The sequence below is a fragment of the Gobio gobio genome (genome assembly GCF_949357685.1).
Source record: "Gobio gobio genome assembly, chromosome: 20".
Taxonomy (NCBI): Eukaryota; Metazoa; Chordata; class Actinopteri; order Cypriniformes; family Gobionidae; genus Gobio; species Gobio gobio.
In genome coordinates, this window is record NC_137113.1 from 37,470,973 (window position 1) to 37,490,569 (window position 19,597).

Consider the following 19,597-nt stretch of genomic DNA (forward strand, 5'->3'; position numbering starts at 1 on the left):
AGCGTGGACGTTAGCCCGACTCCGAGTAAAGTTACAAGGACCTAAATATGCTATTGCTACACTTAATGGCAAACATTGCACTGATCTGCTGGACTGAAATAAATAAACAATATTTCGTTGATTAAGCTTATGTATTCAGTCATTATTCAATGGTATACTAAAAATCCATGTGAAAAAAATTACTTCTCACTGTTCTCAGGTCAAATATTTATATGCAATTAAAATGCGATTAATTTCGATTAATTAATTACAAAGCCTCTAATTAATTAGATTAAATTTTTTAATCGAGTCCCGGCCCTAGTTTAGAGCTTACATAAAGAACCTGTACAAACCAGCAATTTGTTGGAGCAGTCCAGTTGTGAATTTTCAGCAGGGGACAGGTCAAAGCGAGTGAGGCTCATACTTCTACAGATCTTATTACACAGGTGGGAGTGGAAGAAAAGAGCCATGCCACGCACACCTGAAACACACACACACACAAAACAACCATTAGAGATGCACAGAATTATTATTTTTTTACCGAAAGCAGAAAACCAAAATATTTAAAAAGGCACAGATTAAAGAGGATGCGTAATACTTTATGAGTACTATACAGTAATAAATTATTTACAAATTATTTGCAACCTAGTTTATAAACTGTAATTAATACTGAGTTCTTCATTCACACTGTTATTAACAAATTATTATTGTTTAATTAGCTCATATGTAAAGAGTTAGATAATGCTTTGATAACAACTTATTAACCATAAATAGTCCTTTAAATAGTTACTTACTTTAAATGGTTCTCACAGAAATCAGAAAGCATCATTAATTTATTGCTTCAAACCAACCTTTATTGGACATTAATAACATTAGTATTAAGAGATCCTTGAAATGTTTACAAAGTTTTTTAAAGCACTTAATTAATGACAATTTTGGATTTTCCGTGACCTAATTTAAAGTGAAAACTATTTATGTTTAACAAAGCATTTTCTAACTACATATGAGCTAATTAAACAATAACACTTTGTTAATTACAGTGACAATGAATAAAGAACTCACTATTATGTATATAGTCTATTAATGTATTAATTACAGTTTATAAACTATTAACTATAAACTAATAGTTTGAAAAGTGCTTTGTTACTGTATACTTAATACTTGCTTGTTACCAAAATAAGTTTTATATACATTTTAATAATATAAATTATGTTTATGCTGCAATTGGTTGTTGAAAAATAAATATTTATATGGTGGCTGTAATAAAAACTTGTTCTGATGAGAGATTTATTTAGGCATACATTAAATAATGCATTATTTAAGTAAAAATATAATGAATGTGTAATATAGTGCATATATTAAGTCAGATGCTCCTCTCTAGAGTTATTTTCTGAAAGCTGAGACTTTGTTCCATATCAAAAGTAACAAAGCTTATTGCGATTATTTGATAGTAGGTGCGCTAAAAAGAATGTTTTGAAAACAGCATAGACTAAAACATCAAAATGAAGATTGATTAAAAACGAGAAATTGATATCGTCAACCCTATAGAGTCCACACAGCTGACGTTTTGTAGTGACCTGTTGTAGTTTATCCACATTGTGTGCATGAAAAAGACACTTACAGTCAAAAAAGGCGTCATCAAGAAACACTAATTAAACATCACTGTTTCAGTCAATATTTCATCCATAACTGAAAATTAATTTCACCAGATTTTTTCAATGCATGACTAAAATGTTCCTCATGCTTACATTGCTAATGCTTAAGGCAAATCAAATTTATAAGAAGTCTTCAAGTTAATAAGGAGAAAAAAAAATGCAGGATATTGATAAATACCCAGGTTGCCATCTCCAAAGTCAGTCCCCTTCTCAGTGTGGATCTGAGGATCTGTATAAAGGTCCCCAACACCCTGAATGTCCACCACTATCAGCTGGTGTCCAGAGCGCTCAAATGTGAAATGACTAAATGCCTAAAGCCACAAAAACAGCATTGCCAATAAATAATCACACATCATTTCACTGGGACAAAAGATTCAGATTTGATAGATCCTTGACAACCTGGGGTGTAAGCCGTATGTTATCGTCCCTCACAAAACCAGAGTTGGAGTTGTACTTTGTGTACTTCCCCTCAATGTAGTGTTCCAGGTGAAACAAAGGGCTCCCGGGGCGACTAGTCATTTCCACAACACACATCTGCATGATGTCAACCTAATAATGATGGGATATGTTAAAGAAGTACATAATTCATATCTGGTATGATTGTTCAGACCAGGTGTGAGTGGTCAAACCTGGATTACACACAAAATGTGATGGTGTTTTACGAACATTAACAACATCCACCAAAGTAGTACCTGTTTGGGAGGCCTGTGGCGATTGAACTCCTCGCCCCACAATTTAGCCTCCATTTGTAACCTCACATCCTCAAAGTAAACATCTCTGTCCACAGACTCCATGTAGCGCTTAGCCACGTAGTTTGAGGCTGATTTCCATTTGCTGCTGTGGGAAAAGTTTGATAACTTTTTCCTGTGAATGAAAGTGAATAGAAACTACAGGTAAAAAAAAAATCATTTTAAAACAAAAGGATGAGAGTGTCAAATTTAGGGCTACCCCTGACTAAAGAATTTCCTAGTTGAATATTAGTCGTTCATTAAGCATGCCACAGCGACACCGGCAAAAATGACATGAACTTTTCTGAGAATGCAAACAAAATAAATAACCTATAATATAAAGAAGAATCTGTGATAATTCGCTTTAACCTTCATTTAACTGACAAAAGTACACCGAAAAACCTTTTTAGTGTTTTCACTGGCCAAATTCATTATAAAAAAATACTATTTTTGAGTTTGATGGTTGCAACACACTCCAAAAAAGTTGGGACAGAGGCAAAATAAAGTGAAAAGACCACGTTAAACTGTCCACAATTAGCAGGTGAATTGGTAATAGGTGAGCGTATCGTGGTTGGGTATAGTACCATCCATTAAAAGGCTCAGTCTTTGCAAGCAAAGATGGGTCATGGCTCACCACTTTGTGCCAAATTCCATGAGAGAATTGTCAAATTCTGCTGCATCAGGAAATGCAACTTGAATCTCTGTTGCAAAATGAGAAATCTATTCATCAGTTCTATGCAGAGATGCCGTACAGTTCTCTGGGCCTGAGTTCATCTCAGATGATCCAAAACACAGTGGAAATGTGTGCTGTGGTCAGATGAGTCCAGCTTGTTTTGGGAGGAAAACTGACTTTGAGTTCTCAGTCCCAAAGACAAAAGGGACCATTGTGACCAGTGTTGGGGGTAACGCATTACAAGTAACTTGAGTTACGTAATAATATTACTTTTTCCAAGTAACTAGTAAAAGTAACACATTATTTTTCAAATTTACAACAAAATATCTGAGTTACTTTTTCACATTTTGACTTGACAGCTCTCCTGCCCCATGTTGAAAAAATAAGTGCAGAGGCGTTGTGTGTAAACATGATGGTTAATGTAGTTCTACACTAAATGTGAGCATTTATTTATCTCACTTGCACAATAAAGATTCTGTACTCCTCAAAATGAATAAAAGCAGTCAAATGCAAAATCAGAATACTATGCAAACCGCCAATAATTAAATGTTAAATAAAACAACTATTTTTATGCATAATCTACCTTTATATTTAATTTACCAATGTCTTGCTGCTGAAAATTGTTAGATTTTTTGTTTTTATTGGTAAAACTTTTTTCTCCTGCTTCCTATTCTACCATTATCCAGAATGGCAGCACAGCAGAGCTGCGCCCTCTACTGTTCATGTGTGAATTTGCATTTTTACCTCAGCCTGGGGCTTATTAATTCAATTTTGGTATGAAGAGGTCTTTACCGTTGCACAAAAATATAACTTTTTTTGTCATAAAAAAAACAAACAAAAACAAGACCAGCCCAGGTGAGAAAAAGTAATGCAAAAGTAACGTAACGCATTACTTTTCTTAAAAAGTAAAGTAAGTTTCTTACTTTTTAAGGGAGTAACGCAATATTGTAATGCATTACTTTTCAAAGTAATTTTCCCCAACACTGATTATGACTCATCAGCCACAGGTGCTAAAGCAAACATCTGTCATAGTACGGGGGTACATAAGTGCAAACGGCACGGGTGACTTGCATGTGTGTGAAGGTGCCATTGGTGTGGAGGCATATATTGGGATTGTACAGAGACTTATACTGTCATCAAGATGACATATTACCTGGGAAGCAAGACAATGCCAGGCCTCGTTCTGCACATGCTAAAACAGAGTGGTTTCTTAGACACTACACTGTTGAAGGCTTGTGCTTGTAAGCTTGGATGCAGTTGCTCGGCTATGGAAATCCATTTCATGAAGCTCTATTCGCACTGTTCTTGAGCTGATCTGAAGGCCACACGAAGTTTGGAGGTCTGTAGCTATTGACTCGCTATTGCAGAAAGTTGGTGACCTCTGCGCACAGTTGCTGTTGTTCCCAATTGCTTCCACTTTGTTATAATACCACTAACAGCTGACCGTGGAATATATAGTAGTGAGGAATTTTCACGAATGGACTTATTGCACAGGTGGCAACCTATCACGGTACCACTTGAATTCACTGAGCTCCTGAGAGCGACTCATTCTTTCACAAAGCAGTCTTTATGAAGACTCTATACACCTGTGGCCATGGAAGTGATTGGAACACCTGAATTCAATGCTTTTAAGTGTCCCAATACTTATTGCGATATAGTGTATATTCAATGTATATTTGCTTTACTCACGATCTGAAGCATTCTCTCATGGCTCCTCTTCCAAAAGGCTGTAAAAAAAATATATCCCAATTAATCCAAGAGAATACACAATTAATCAGTTTTAGCAACATATTATGTTAGTGTTACTATCACACAGAAATGCAACGTCCAGCTCCTACTGAAAACAAGTATATGATGGCGGCAAAGTACCTGAGAGGAAATCTTGATAAATATGTCATCTTTTGCCCATTCACCAGTAACCGCATTGTATCTAAAAGGCAAGAATACATGTTTACACAAATGTAAATCACTTTAAATGTAGCTTTGTTTCTATTCCCTTTCATACTCAGGAAGAAGTTATCAAACTTTAGAAATTGGCCTCAAACTATGTGGCTAAAGAGCTACATGGAGATGTAAATGTAAATTCATTTTACCTTTAAAATGTTTTTATCTTCTATATTATGAAGATAATATTGGTAAAATACACAAATTATTTTTCTTCTTCTTTGGGATAGTTAGTGAAAAAGTCAATACAGCAAATACGGCATGATGGGCACAGTCCTAAAGGCACACGCCCAGTATTTACACAAGTGTGTCTTGGTGTTTTTCCATTGCCCAGAACACTGTGTACCATGTAGACCAACCATCAGACACAGTTATTTAATGGCACACACAACCATTGGCTGGAAGTCAAGGAATATGTTAGAGGTGTGAAGTTACAAATGTTTAAATTTAGAGTCTGAAACTGTAAGCAATCTGACATTATGTCTCTTATTTAACATGACATATGACAAATTTTATGAAATCATCTGAGATTAATTTGGACGTGTGTCAGGAGTCTGTGGTGTGGCACGGTTCAGTGATGATGGGGCACAAGGGTCAATCTCATGTGTAGTGTTGGGGAGTCACTGATTAAAAGTAGAGACTTTACAAACGTGAAATTTTTCAGTAGCATGATAGTTCAGGTGTTTTCGAAAAAATTTTTGATGTGTTTTCAGTTTCTGTCACCGTAACGGTTGAAGAAAATCAAGTTTGTTATGATGTTTATATGTCTATGTGGTGTTTTTAATATGCTTTCAGACAAACCATGTGCAAATTCATAAGTCAACACCATTGCTGAGAATTTTATCCTCAAAACTGCAGGGAACCACAGACAGTCTCAAAAACGCAGTTTGAAATTGCTGGTGTTTCTGACGTCACAAACTACCTTGTAACCAATCCTGTCAATGTGTGGGCGGGCATTAACAATACATCATTACTATTCGGCGAAGTAGGGGAGTCTCAAGAAAAGCCTTGTCTGTATAATTACAGTTATGGTCCAGACATTGTAAAGAGCGATACCTTTGTGCAGCATTTACTACAGTAACTTGTGGGTCTCTGAGCTGGTGTGAGTGAGTGGAGACGGGGCTAATTTGCATATTCATGGTTCCATGTATACTAAATGAAGCAAAGGTGTAGAGTTACATGCAAGCTACTTTAAGGCATGAAGATTTTTTCACAGGAATATTTTTTTTTTAAATGTCATTTTGGTGATCAAAGTTTTAAGGGATAAAATTATTGACTAAAGGGGGACCTTACTTTATTCAAAAACCTTCATTTTTATATGTATATCATTTGTTTTTATATGTGCTTGCTTAATGTTAAGCAAGCATGTTTGATCTTCCATTTTCCATATTTAATGTGCTCAATGTATGTGTTCAGCAATGTTTATATGTGAATATATTAAATCCGTTCGTCATATAAAGCAATCGTGTCTCTTCAGAATACTTGGATTAAATAGCTTGATTTATATGGAATATAGAATACTTTTACAATCACCTTTTGATCCGTCAAAGTCTAGGTTGCATGGAATTTTAATGGATCTACAGAAATATCTTCACTTGTGTTTCGAAGATAATCAAGTCTTATGGGTCTGGAATGTTTGAACCCTTTTAGTAGCTGCAATGTAGATGATGTTTGTTGGTAGCTTTTGAATTTTTTTTTTCAAAAGATTAAATTGACTGTAGTTGAATTAGCTTGTAGCCTGGCTGTCTACAGATTCCAACTAGCTTCCCCAACACTGCTCATGTGTTGCCTTTTGATAGATTTAAACCTCCATCCAAAGGGCCTCAAAATCACTCACCTGTATCGAGTACAGCGCTCCGTCTCGATTTCCTCCAGATGAAACTCAGCCCAAGGATCTGGCATGGCTTTGGCTTTCTCAATAGCATGTTTCCAAGTAGCCTGAGTAAGAGAAATTGAAGTTGTTTGAAAAAAATTGTCAGTATGGGTGAAGATGATGGCGATACACTATACATTATGGATGTGTGCGAGCGCGCATCAAAAAAAATGTGCAAGAAAATTATCAAGAAAAGAACAGGAGGACAAGAGGTATGCTACAATAGGACATGCAGGAAAGCAGGAATAAAGGGACAAAGAAAGGTATGAATCCTATGGTATGAATCAATGCTGAAATGCTGAAAACACCTTTTTTTTTTTTTTTTTTTTTTTTTACTAAAGAAAGTAATGCCATCAGCAAATTATTTTAATGACATCTTGGACATTTAAGGAATCAGAATTGGATTCAGGAACTTCAACAACAGAGTCGCTATTTTGTGATTCCACAAATTTGTCAGGAGTAGATATTGGGCTTGGTATTTTCATAAACTTTGTGCCTTGTCATTTCTGAATAACAACTGAAAGAGAGCTAGCATACTGTACTACTATACTGTGGTAAAAGTCTCAATGTGATCCAAGTGTCGTCAGTGAAGTAAACCTGCCCATATCCCAAAATAACCAGTAAACCTAGATCTTGCAGCCAAGTATATTCAACCAATTATTTATTTCCCTTCGAAAGGTCATAGTGAGACGGAGTACGTCAGACACTAGGAAAAGGTGGGCTTCTCTTTACAGGGAACCCCTTAAGTATGGAAACGTTACCCATGTGTCACAAGACATCACATACTGTAGACAGATCTATCCTAAACAGTACAGGGCTACGTTTCCCAAAACCATAGTAAGCTTAAGTTGATCGTAGAACAATTGCCACCAATGGTCTCTACGATCAACTTAGGCTAAAGATGGTTTTGGGAAACGCAGCCCAGGACTCCCACTGACACCTAACCTTACATACTATATTGGAGTAGGATTTCAATAGTATCATGAACAAAACATTTTTTTTTTAAATATATTAACATTGCTGGGCTTGTAGGTAATAAAAAATGAAACCACCTATATTTAAATCAGACAAGCATTTGTGTGTTTAAAATGCAACAGTCTGATATTTGAAGCGGATCATTTAGGGTGCACACTTGTAGTTAGGTTCGTTTGGTCCGGACCGAAAAACAAAAACAAAACACAGTCCAGGGGCCCGTTCTTCGTACCTCGCTAACTCAGTTAGCTGGATTTGATTGTTGACGATTTGACATGATCTCGGATTGTTTGGTTCTTCGAAGCTCATCCTGGACTTGCTGTCATAGTAACAGGTCCGTAAGCTTAAACCTGCTCGGGAGCAGGCTTATTTCATCTAAACAGGATAGATTGCATCTTGAGGTGCTACTTAAAATCTGTCCCAGCCACTGCTAATTTATTACAAGAGTGCATTACTGAACCAGGGGCAATAATAATAATTTTAAATAATAATGTAAAAATGTATATGTATATGAGAATGTATAATACTATAGACACAGCCACTTGATTGAGCGATTTATTTGTGATGTAATAATTACTTTATATAATTTAATTTTTATTGGTTTACACACATGTTGTACAGTTAATCTGAGCCGTGCATTAAGTGATCACAGATATTATGGGAGTGGCTTGATGCAGCGCAAGAGAGGATAATTTGATCTTGACCCTTAAGAAACTTTAATACTGTCACGTTACAAATCTGCTTCAAATTGAATTAAAAACTAAATTACAACATTGAAATAAAAATTTAAAGGGTGTACAAATACTGTATAAAATCGTGAATATAAATAATTGGTAATTTAAAAAAAAAAACATTTATCATTTATCTATTATAACTTTTATGTTGGTTTGGTCGTTTCCTTATAAAGGTCCAGAAATTCGTGTGTTTTTTTTAATTTGTCAAGTTTTTTGCCAGGTGGCTTTTTAATTCTATGATGTCATTACGTTGCTGTCTTGACGCCAGCCAATCGCTGCATTACTGATCGTGGTTTCGAGTATCGATGCGTCTGCCCTCTTCAGGGAACGCAAGAACGCGCAGTAATCTTAGATAATTTAATCCAGATATTTTAATCCAATCCGCGAATTCGTTTGAAGAACCAAATTAGCCAGAGATCAGTTATCAGGATTAGAAGATCTGGGATCTGTCAAATCATGTATGAAGCGAGGTACGAAGAACGGACCCCTGGTCCGCTTAGCGTTCACACTGGCATTTTTAACAGCGAACCTAAAGTTACCTAACCAAAGGCATAGGGATACGGTCACAACCTGATTGGTCGGCTTTTATCACGTATATTTCGCGGAGCTTGCTTACCGAACATTCAAAACAATGCTGTGTGCTGAATTAAACGCTATAATTTTATGCGTGTACATATATGGCCTTATTTTTACCAGTTGAGAACTCACGAAGAGCTCATAAAATGTTCAAAATAGCACCAGAATTTCCTCCGTTGTATGCAGAAACGAAGATCTGTATATATTGATGAGGCACTTTACCTCCTCGTTGCTCCACGTTTCCCCTTTAACGTTACTAATTTTGGATACACCGATCTTTCCGCGTCGTCAAATCAACTGACTTGTAGCGTCGCATCTTGTGACATCACGTCCTGTTTTTGGTTCGTTTACATGGATTTGGTCCGTGTTGTTCATATATCAATCGAACCGCACCACAGTTCGTTTGGAAGCGGACCGAGGTCCGAGACCCATCTTTTTAGCGGTCTCGCTCCGCTTGTTTGGTGCGCACCAGGGTTTGGATGGCAGCGTTCACATATGTTCAAATGAACCGCACTAACCGAGCAATCGCACCAGGGTTCGTTTTAATCGAACCAAACACGACAAGTGTGAACGCACCATTATATTCAATTTTCAATTCAAATAGTTAATAGCTAGGTTCAATGAGCACTAAATAGTACCATCTCTGCTGTACAAACAGTTTTTATGCCTGTAAAATTCTAGACTGGAGCTTTAATTGTGCTTAAAGGGTTACTTCAGCGATTTAGCATTAAGCTTTGTATTAGTAGAAACCTGGTAGTATATTCGAAATATCATACTTTCCCCCCTCATGTCCCCCTGAGACGACAGAATTATGCATTTTATTTCTGGAAAAAATCGTCTGATGATGCAAATTACTATATTTGGGGTCATAGGGGTGGGATCTCACTCACAGTATGTAAATGCGTACGGCCGCTGCCGCTCAGCTCGGGCATTCATAAAGGAGCGGTGTGGAGCAAAGTGAGTGTTTCAACTTTTCAATGAATTCCTATGAAAGTTAAGCTTCCATAGGCTGAAAACGCGCCAGACTGGACATGCGTCGTGAATGACTGTCGCGCTTACCTCAGCTCTTCGCTCTCGTGATGAATGAAATCTGACTCCTGCTGCGTTTGTCTCGTGACTTTCGTTCGGCTCACTCACACTTTATTGAAAAGACACGTTCAGTTTTTAATTGTTGTGTCTGTTCTCTAACTGAACAAAATGATTGTATTACTATGAATATCAAAACGACATTGGGGGCAGTGCCGCGGTGGGCAAGTGATAACCAGTAGCCGTGCTTTGGGAGTGGCCTCGTAGGGCAGCGAAACAAGTGCATTCTGGGAGTTGTTGTCTTTCATCCACATGAGACGGGGAAAAAAATTCTGTCTTTCTCGATCTAGAAGGCACCAAATTCAACTACATCATTTCTACTACATAAATGACCCAGTTTAAATACACATTCATCTTCCCAGCGCTGAAGTACCCCTTTAAAGTCGTGATGAAATGGAAGTAGCAACAGATCTTTTTCTCCTTACTGTGACATATTTCCTATTGTAACAGATTATTGAAAAAGATAGTAGGGCAGGTACTTGGCATATATCGTTTGTTTATTGATTTTGAGATATGGGTGTTGGACTCAAAAATGGAGGCAGATGTAAGAAGCAAATGTAGAAGTGAAAGGGAAAAAAGGTGATAGGATAAATATGGGGAAAGCATGACTTCCAGCATAGATGCCAGGCTAAATGGATTAATAAAACTGGAGAAATATGAAGAGTAGAAATTGAAACTTGTATTAAACATACCCGGCCTTTCTCAGTTAAAGAGTCAAACCTGACGTCCTGCTCTTTGTCATTTTTGTTCTAAATTGGAGGAATAGACAAACCCACTTGTTTAAACACACAAATAAATATTGATATAAATGCAACCTGACATATTTACAGTAAGATTTGCAGTACATAAGGAAGTGAAATCACCAAGTACTTGCTGTCAGCTTGAGAGAGCTCAAACTCCATATATGGAAGTGAGTGTGTCACAAAAACTGTTTTTGCATTCTGTTAGTTTAATGCTACTTCTGGTAACAACACCATTTTCTGTGGTTAAGCAAAAACATTTGTTCTGTGGTACAGGCAATCTCGTTTACCATTATGGAGAGGTCATTGTCTAAGTGGACACGAACAAGATAAGAATGTTCTTGGATTACCTCCAAAATACCAGTATGAAATGGATCTTTAAAGTTCGGGATAATGATTGGTCAATACAGGATTACAGTCGTGCAAAAATACACAATGTAGTAACAGCAGCTATGATGTGAACTGTAGCTATTGTATACATCACCGCACAGGACCCACTGAAATATAATGTGAAACAACATGCATGTTGAATTTTTCAAATATGAGTATGCTACATTGTTGTTTGTATTACCTATTGACGTGTAATTCAGAAATAAATACAGATATTATTAATGTTTAATCTAATTTGGTGTCAAAGTACTACTTGTGTGATACAGTACTTGCTATATACAGCACGTTTTAGCAAAAATGTAGAAGGTCATGCGGGTATCATGTGCACGTACAAAACATATGGATAGTATGGCAGCTATGCTGTTCCAAAAATAGCCTTGGTTTATTTCAGGGATTACATTTATCTATGAATTTGCTCAATGAAATAACATTGTAATGAAAGATTGCAGCCTTAATATTTTTATTATGTAGTAACAGTTTTATAAAAGTTGTGCTGTATTGTACATACAACTGTATTCAAAATCGAATATAGCCTCTTGGTTAAAAGTGTTACAACTGCATATTATCTGGGAAATTCTCACCTTGTAGGAAAAGGAGTTTTTGGGCAATGAATTAGAAAGCTGCTGGTTGCGAATAAGGTTCTTTGGGTAGTCACAGAAGCCTTTGGTTGGACTTATGAGGTCGTCGGTGATAGGGCATATGCGGAGGTCATCTTCATCATCGTCATCACTTGCATTGGAATCTTTAAAAGACACTCTATTATTCTTAGTATATCCATTCCCAGGTCCATCCAGTGGGCTGCCCACCTCCTCCATGCTAAACATGAGCTCCTCCTCAGCCATGATGTCCCACTGTGTTGTGCACCAAAACTACAAACAAGCACGTTAGAATAAGTGTTAAATATTACACTGCATTGTCATACAACATGCAAACACCTTTTAAGAGTAGCGGTGAAGCTAATGACAAAGAACAGGTTGATAATGTGAAGGTCTTCAGTGTGAGATAGGCTAAACCTATTCCAGCCCATGCGTTCCATTGACCCGTCAAACTAGTCGATGCCAAATTACTTAATCGTTTTAAAACCTTAAAGAAACGGTGTCATTTAAAGTTATAATCATTTATTTTGCTGCATAATAACTAGCAACAAAGCATAACACCAAGTATTTTTAAGAGCCGTGTAGTTAAAGCTGGACTCTTTATTTTATTCATTGTATTTGGCTAATAGTTTCACTATTTTGAAAGGATATTGTCTGTGATGTCACTGCGATAGAAATGAATACCATAGGATTAGCATTAATTATACCAGTAATAATTATAAACTGTTTTACATTGTATTTTAAGGTATTTGTTTGTATAATACATTTTTTGAAAATGCAAACATGCAAAGGTAGTACTACAGAGCACAAGAATAAGCAAAAGTGAGTGTCACATACCTTACGTTAGAATGAATAAAGTCGCTAGATTGAAGACATCAAGAAAACAGGACACACATATGCTCTATTATCGCGAATCCTCTTCACACCCTTTCGGACAAGGAAGCCAACTCCACTATGAATTGCGCGTTTGCACGGAAGTTTCAGCTGCGGTTGTGTCTCAAGCACACTGGACAGTGACAGGTTTACTGGCTGCAGAAATGTGTACTACGTGTCTTGGCCTGCGAGCGAATGTTCCCTTGTGTTGATTCCTCCGAACAGCCCCAAATAACCGAGGACAACGACAAAGCTGCATATTTTGCCCTCTAGTGGGCTTCATCGAACATACATTAACATAGTAGTTCATTCAGATAAATGTTAGGTATCTAAATGTATAAAATCTAAACAAATACATTTAAAAGACAGATTGCATAAAGAAAAAAAAACATCAAAATGTTATTCAGAGAGAGAGAGATATAACAATCAATCACATGACGTTTTATGGGGGAGCACATGTTGTTAAGAATTCTACTAAGACGAAGGCATGGCTCATGAATATTAATGCACTCATAACTACACGTAAGAAAATTAATATTTATAAGCCAAGCCTTAAAGGGATAGTTCACCCAAAAATAAAAACCCCACTCACATTCAAGCCATCCTAGGTGTATGACATTCTTCATTCAGACAAATACAATTTGAGTTAAATTTAAAAATGTCCTGGCTAATCCAAGCTTTATAATGGCAATGAATGGCGGCCCAAAATTTGAATCTCAAAAAAGTGCATCCATCCATTATAAACATACTCTACACGGTTAATAAAGGCCTTCTGAAGCGAAGCGAAAGAAAAATATCGGACCCACTTTATATTAGGTACTACTATGTACTAACATTTAAATTACTCATTTGATGCAATGCACTTATGTACATACATGTTTTTACATTGTACATTTAAAAAAACATCTGCATGTAATTACATCTGTAATTAATTTCTGTAGTTACATTTAAAATTACACTGTTGACACTTTCCTTACACCTAATACTACCCTTAAACTTACCCATACCACCACACCTGTCACTAACTTTACCCGTATCCCACCTCAATATCAACAAAAGGGTTTTGCAATGCAATATAAACACAATAAGTGTTAGCCTTCTTGTGTTTTTTTTTTTTTTTTGTTATAGTAGTTAAGGACACCTATTATAAAGTGGGACCAAAATATCCATATTTAACACGTTAAGTAACAAAGACCACCTTCCGTATTCAACTTACAAGAAAAAAAAGCATAACGCGATGATGGCATCAGACGTAGCGTAAGCGTTAAAACGCATTTAACTCTGATTGTATTCATCTGAAAGAAGAATGTCATATACACCTAGGATGGCTTGAGGGTGAGTAAATGATGGGATGGTTTTCATTTTTGGTAATTTTAATTTTTCTATCCCTTTAAGCGTCCACATTCCAAATCAAACCATGTAGGCGTAATCTAATGGGCGTACTAGGCAAACGTCGCGTTACTTAATTAATATTAATGAGAGGACTCTTCGCCATAGTAGAGTTGTACATTCGCGGGGGCAGGGCTAGCCTCCACACTGGTGAGGACTAACTGCACGTAGCCAATGTGAAAAAGAACAGATCTGCCCATTCAACTCGAGTGGTGTGCAAACCGAGCGGTTATTTTCGTGTTCTTGGTTTTCATTTTATTGCTAGTGTCAGCATCGTCCAATGTGACACTAAACCCGTTGTTCCAAGACTTGTTTAAGGATTACATTTTCTGAAACGTATGACACCAGCCGTTTAACAACATTGGCCTTGCATTTGTTAAAAGCCTAATCTCTGTATCAAACTGCATTTGTTTATTATTGTGAGTCGCTTAGATTTTGAGGTACGTTACGTAATCAGCATAGGCTAATAGACATTTTGGGAACGCGGAAGTAGTTCCGAGAATAGTTTCCAAAGCAAGCAGCTTATTTATTATTATTATTATTGTCATTAATATATAGTATGCGCGTATCATTATTATTAATTAGGCTAATATATGTAATCTGTCATCAGTATAGTCTTGTGGTAGCGTGGCCGAGTGGTCTAAGGCGCTGGATTTAGGCTCCAGTCATTTCGATGGCGTGGGTTCGAATCCCACCGCTGCCAATATCCCTTTTACATTTCTTTAGTCCATAAGACAGAACATCTATATATAATTGATCAGAAAAACAGCAATATTAAAACGTTATATATAAAATAAATGTGAGAAATGTCATGGACATCCTGCAATCATTTTTAATATAATACAAACATGTTTCCTAACTTAATGGTACTGTACATAGCCTCTGCTTACTTGATTCTAACGATATTATAAATTATAGGCAAACGTAATGCCTAATGTAGGCCTACGCTAAAGGCTGTGAGATGACTGAAATTAAAACATTCAGGTGAATGATAGGGAGATGCTTTCCTTGTCTTTCAGCGCCCTCTGCTGTTGCTGCATGCACTAATGTTTACCTTTTCAAAAAAAATTATTATACAAATACCTTAAAATGCAATATGAAAATAAATGTATTACTGGTATAATTAATTCTAATCCTAATATGGTATTAATTTCCATCGCAGTGCTTCCGGCATCACATACATTCAATATCAAAATAGTAAATCAGTAAGCAAAATACAATGATTAAAATCAAAAAAGAGTCTTGCTTTACTACACAAAATACTTGGTCAAATGCGCCATCCAGCGGTCTGAACTCTACTAATATCAAAGACAATATGATTTTCCCGTTGTCTCATATGGAAGCCCAACAGGGCCAAAACGTGTGAAACTGACGTGTAAACGCGTCATTTACGGATTTACACGTAATTACGTGTTAACACGTTATTACATTGTCGCGTGAATGATGTGTTTACACAGAGGCGGCAACCAATGAGCATGAGGATTCTCTCCATCAATGAAACCGCGGGTCATGTCATTTCAACATGGCCAAATAAATTAAGGGGGCGGGGTGGCCCGAACCATACATCACCATAAAACACTTTTTATAGAAAACTATTGTGAATTGTCTCGAGTGTACACCATTTTTATTTCTTAATGTGTAGATGAAAAGGATTTCAAGCTGACTAGCTGAAGATATTACTGTAGTTACACCCATTGTGTACTTCTTTGAAAATAAATTCCAGCTACAACAGCCATAATGAGCTACACATGGAAATGTATCTGTTCAATAAAATACCTTACTTACCTGCAGCAGATGCTCCTCTATTCTGCTTTTTTTAGGGCCCAAGCCCTGAAAGGGCGCAGAGCCCTATTGTTCTTCCTCAGATTATTCTTTGTTTTTTTTTTTTTTTTTTTTTTTTTTTTTTTTTTTTCGACTTCTCGGGTACTTTTGGGGCACTTAACATGCTCGAAAACTCTTGAAACTTCGCACAGGCGTCGGAATGCGCGGCCATCAGAGCCGGGCTGAAGCTGGTACCCGGGCGTGGCAGGGGGGCTCGACAGCGCCCCCTAAAGTGGGGTCTGAAAACTTGGTCCATATATCAAACACACTTGCACGTACATGTATGAAACTCGGTACACATATAGACCTCATCGGGCCAAACAACTTTCGTGCTCATAGTTATGTGTCAGCCCAACAGGAAGTGAGCTATTATGGGTTGTTCGGAAAACGCATGCTCTGGAATTTAATATACTCCTCCGAGGCCATTGTTTCAATCAGTGCCAAACTCGGTCAGCATTACGTGAACATATTCAGGATGCTAAATTGCGAGCGGATTTTTGATATCTCGAAAAGTCTGGCCGTGGCGATGCAACGAATTTATGGCGAGAAAAGGGAAACAGGAAGTGTGTTATAACTTGTGCAAACATTGACTGGTTTGGATGAAACTTCAGCTGTGTGTTCGTTATAAGAAGCCGATCACATGGATATGACTTTTGTGAGTCAAAGTTATAGCGCCACCAACTGGCAGCAGGAAGTGTGTCACTTTCAAAAATGCTTTGAATCACCATCTTATTTTCACCAGATTTATTTCAAACTTCATCAGTATAATGTGAAAACATGACAGATAGAGACGTATGAAATGGATTCCTGAAATTTCAAATACTGTTGCCATGGCAACGTGTCAAAGTTTGATAATCTTTTGGCTGTTCTGAGGCTCTTAGCATGCTTGAAATTGCTTGAAACTGCTTGAAACTCAACACACACATCAGAGATGTCAGTCAGTACACATGGACAAAGCCTCAGAAACGGGCGGGGATGAGGGCCTCTCTAGCGCCACCTTTTGACAAAAGTGGGGGGGTTAGTTTTATCTTCAGTCACCAAACTCGGTACATATATTGTTCTCTTCGAGCCGGACAACTTTCTAATTTACAGTCATTAGCTCCGACCAACAGGAAGTCAGATATTTTGGTTTGAAGGTGAATATTTATGTAATTCAGGGTCTTGAGTTTTTACGTTCTCCTCGTAGGCGATTTATTCAATCTCCACCAAACTCGGTCAACATGAAACAAAGATACAGAAGATGCTAAAATGCGAACGAATATTGGATATTTCAAATAATGTTGCCATGGCGAGGGATTAAATAAGGACAAAAAAAGGGGAACAGAAATTGTCTCATATCTTGTAAAATAATATTTTGATTTAAATTAAATTAAGATCGTATGTTTGGTAATTGAACTTGGATTAATTTAAAAGGACTATACTATTTTTCAGATCAATATATTTATTTATTTTAAATATTTTTTTAAATAATCAATTCTGTGTCAGTCTGTGCTGCTCTCCCCTCAATGAACACAAGATGGCAGCATTGTATTAGTTTTGAAGCAGGATAAAAAAAAATTCCATCTCTCTTTCTCTCTAAGGGGTTTGTCTCTGTGTGTGTGTGTGTGTGTGTGTGTGTGTGGGCATGTTTTCGTGAAATATCAGGACACAAATGTGTATAATGACATGGGTATGACATAGGTATTACAAAAAGAGGGTGAAATATGAGGACGTTCCCCATGTCCTCACTTTTCAAAATGCTTATAAATCACACAGAACAAGTTTTTTTTCACAGAAAGTGAACTGCACAGTCTCCTGTGAGGGTTAGGTTTAGGGGCAGGGGCAGTGTGTGTGTGTGTGTGTGTGTGTGTGTGTGTGTGTGTGTGTGTGTGTGTGTGTGTGTGTGTGTGTGTGTGTGTGTGTGTGTGTGTGTGATGGGTAGGTTTAGGGTCAGTGTAAGGGGATAGAAAATACGGTTTGTACAGTATAAAAACCATTACGCCTATGGAATGTCCTCACATTTCACAAAAACAAACATGTGTGTGTGTGTGTGTGTGTGTGTGTGTGTGTGTGTGTGTGTGTGTGTGTGTGTGTGTGTGTGTGGTGTGTGTGGTGTGTGTGGTGTGTGTGTGTGTGTGTGTGTGTGTAGGCCCGTCGCGACAAGGCAGGCAAACCAAGCAATTGCTTGGGGCCCCGAGCTGGCCTGGGGCCCCAAGACAGCACAGGTTAAGAATAAAATGAAACGACAAACTGTGTGAGCGCCCCATTGATAGTCAATGCAGTAAAGTGCAATGACACTGTTATCGGGATTCCCCTTAAGGGCCCCCTCTCAGAAGTCGCTGACAGCAGCCAGCCAACCACGCGATCTCTGCTGCGGCAAAATACAAAATCTTCGGATTTTAAGCGGAATTTTATGCTTCAGGAAGCCAGAAAAGAAAAAAGAGAAAGGAAGAGGAGGATAAGAAAAAACAAGATAGTGGTATGTGATAAATTACACTGGATAAAATAGCTCTACTTGTCTTGTACAAAAAAAGTGTAAGTTTGCAGCAGGTAGGCTAGCAAAAATATGTTTATGTTAGCTATCGTTACCTGTCTGATGGCAAATGCTGCTTGTAGTTAGTGCAACTTTTTTTTCGAACAGACGGAATGACATGAGATTGCTATAGCTTTGTAATAGGTTTTGATGAAAGTGGCATAGCATGCTATACTAACTATTATTTATGCTATGTATAAATAACCTGGAATAGTTAATATAGCATGCTATATTAACAATTATTATAAACATTATTTAACCAGAAAGAGGCAGAGGAACATGATTTTTTTCATAGCTTATCTTAACGTGCTAGTGTCGGGATATATACGGTAGTGACAGTTTATGCAAATATGACATTATTTTTATGAGTTACCAATAGATCTTGAACAATTACTTTATTCTGTGGCAATTTTTACACTATTACATTTTGAAGTACAGTATCAGGACAACCCACATGTTTGACTGGTACTGTTTACATGTTTTACTGGTACTGCCCACGTTTTACTGGTACTGTTTATTAACTATTTAACAAGGTATTATAGTCATCGGTTGCAACTTTATAATAACCATCCAGATAATGTTTATAGACAGTTTACAAAACAACTAGTAACCCTTAAGTATTCCCAAAGTGTTAGGAATATCTGGTCCGTCTATCTATGTAAAAGTAATGTTTATAGATGTTTAAAAAATGGTTACTTAAAGGTTTAAAAAAAAAAATTTAATGATACAGTGGTGTTTTTTGCAAATGTTTTCAAATTTTATGCACAGTATTTGCAACAACAGTATTTGCACTGTAAACCTTTTTATTAATATAAAGTGTGGGTGAACTTAAACTGTATGGCTATGCTGCGGTATGCTGTGTGTGTGTGTGTGTGTGTGTGTGTCAGCAGGGGCGCAGCTAAGGGGGGGAAAGTTAGGACGATTCTAAGGGCCCACACACTTTTGGGGCCCCCTGAGATGATCTTGGATAGCTAGATTGGTGTGGTAGAGGGCCCAACATCAAATTCTTTCATAGGGCCCAAAATTGCTAGCGGCGCCCCTGTGTGTCAGTGTCCT

General features: G+C 37.2%; 1 protein-coding gene across 4 annotated transcripts in view; it reads right to left on the minus strand.

Moving 5' to 3' along the window:
* eef2k (eukaryotic elongation factor 2 kinase) overlaps positions 1–13,319 on the minus strand; it is a 28,394-nt gene extending 15,075 nt beyond the window's left edge. The window contains exons 1-10 of one of the 4 annotated variants that reach the window (XM_079846143.1): positions 12,784–13,062; positions 11,932–12,219; positions 10,913–10,969; positions 6,817–6,917; positions 4,905–4,965; positions 4,725–4,762; positions 2,327–2,498; positions 2,034–2,183; positions 1,813–1,945; positions 333–460 (exon numbers count right to left, since the gene is read on the minus strand). In XM_079846143.1, the coding sequence (XP_079702269.1) occupies positions 333–460; positions 1,813–1,945; positions 2,034–2,183; positions 2,327–2,498; positions 4,725–4,762; positions 4,905–4,965; positions 6,817–6,917; positions 10,913–10,969; positions 11,932–12,192 (1,101 nt within the window). In that variant the 5' untranslated portion in view covers positions 12,193–12,219; positions 12,784–13,062. Of the gene's footprint in view, positions 1–332; positions 461–1,812; positions 1,946–2,033; positions 2,184–2,326; positions 2,499–4,724; positions 4,763–4,904; positions 4,966–6,816; positions 6,918–10,912; positions 10,970–11,931; positions 12,220–12,783 lie in introns of all 4 variants that reach the window. The other 3 variants (XM_079846142.1, XM_079846144.1, XM_079846145.1) reach the window with 3 other exon arrangements.
* Positions 13,320–19,597: the final 6,278 nt, after the last annotated feature.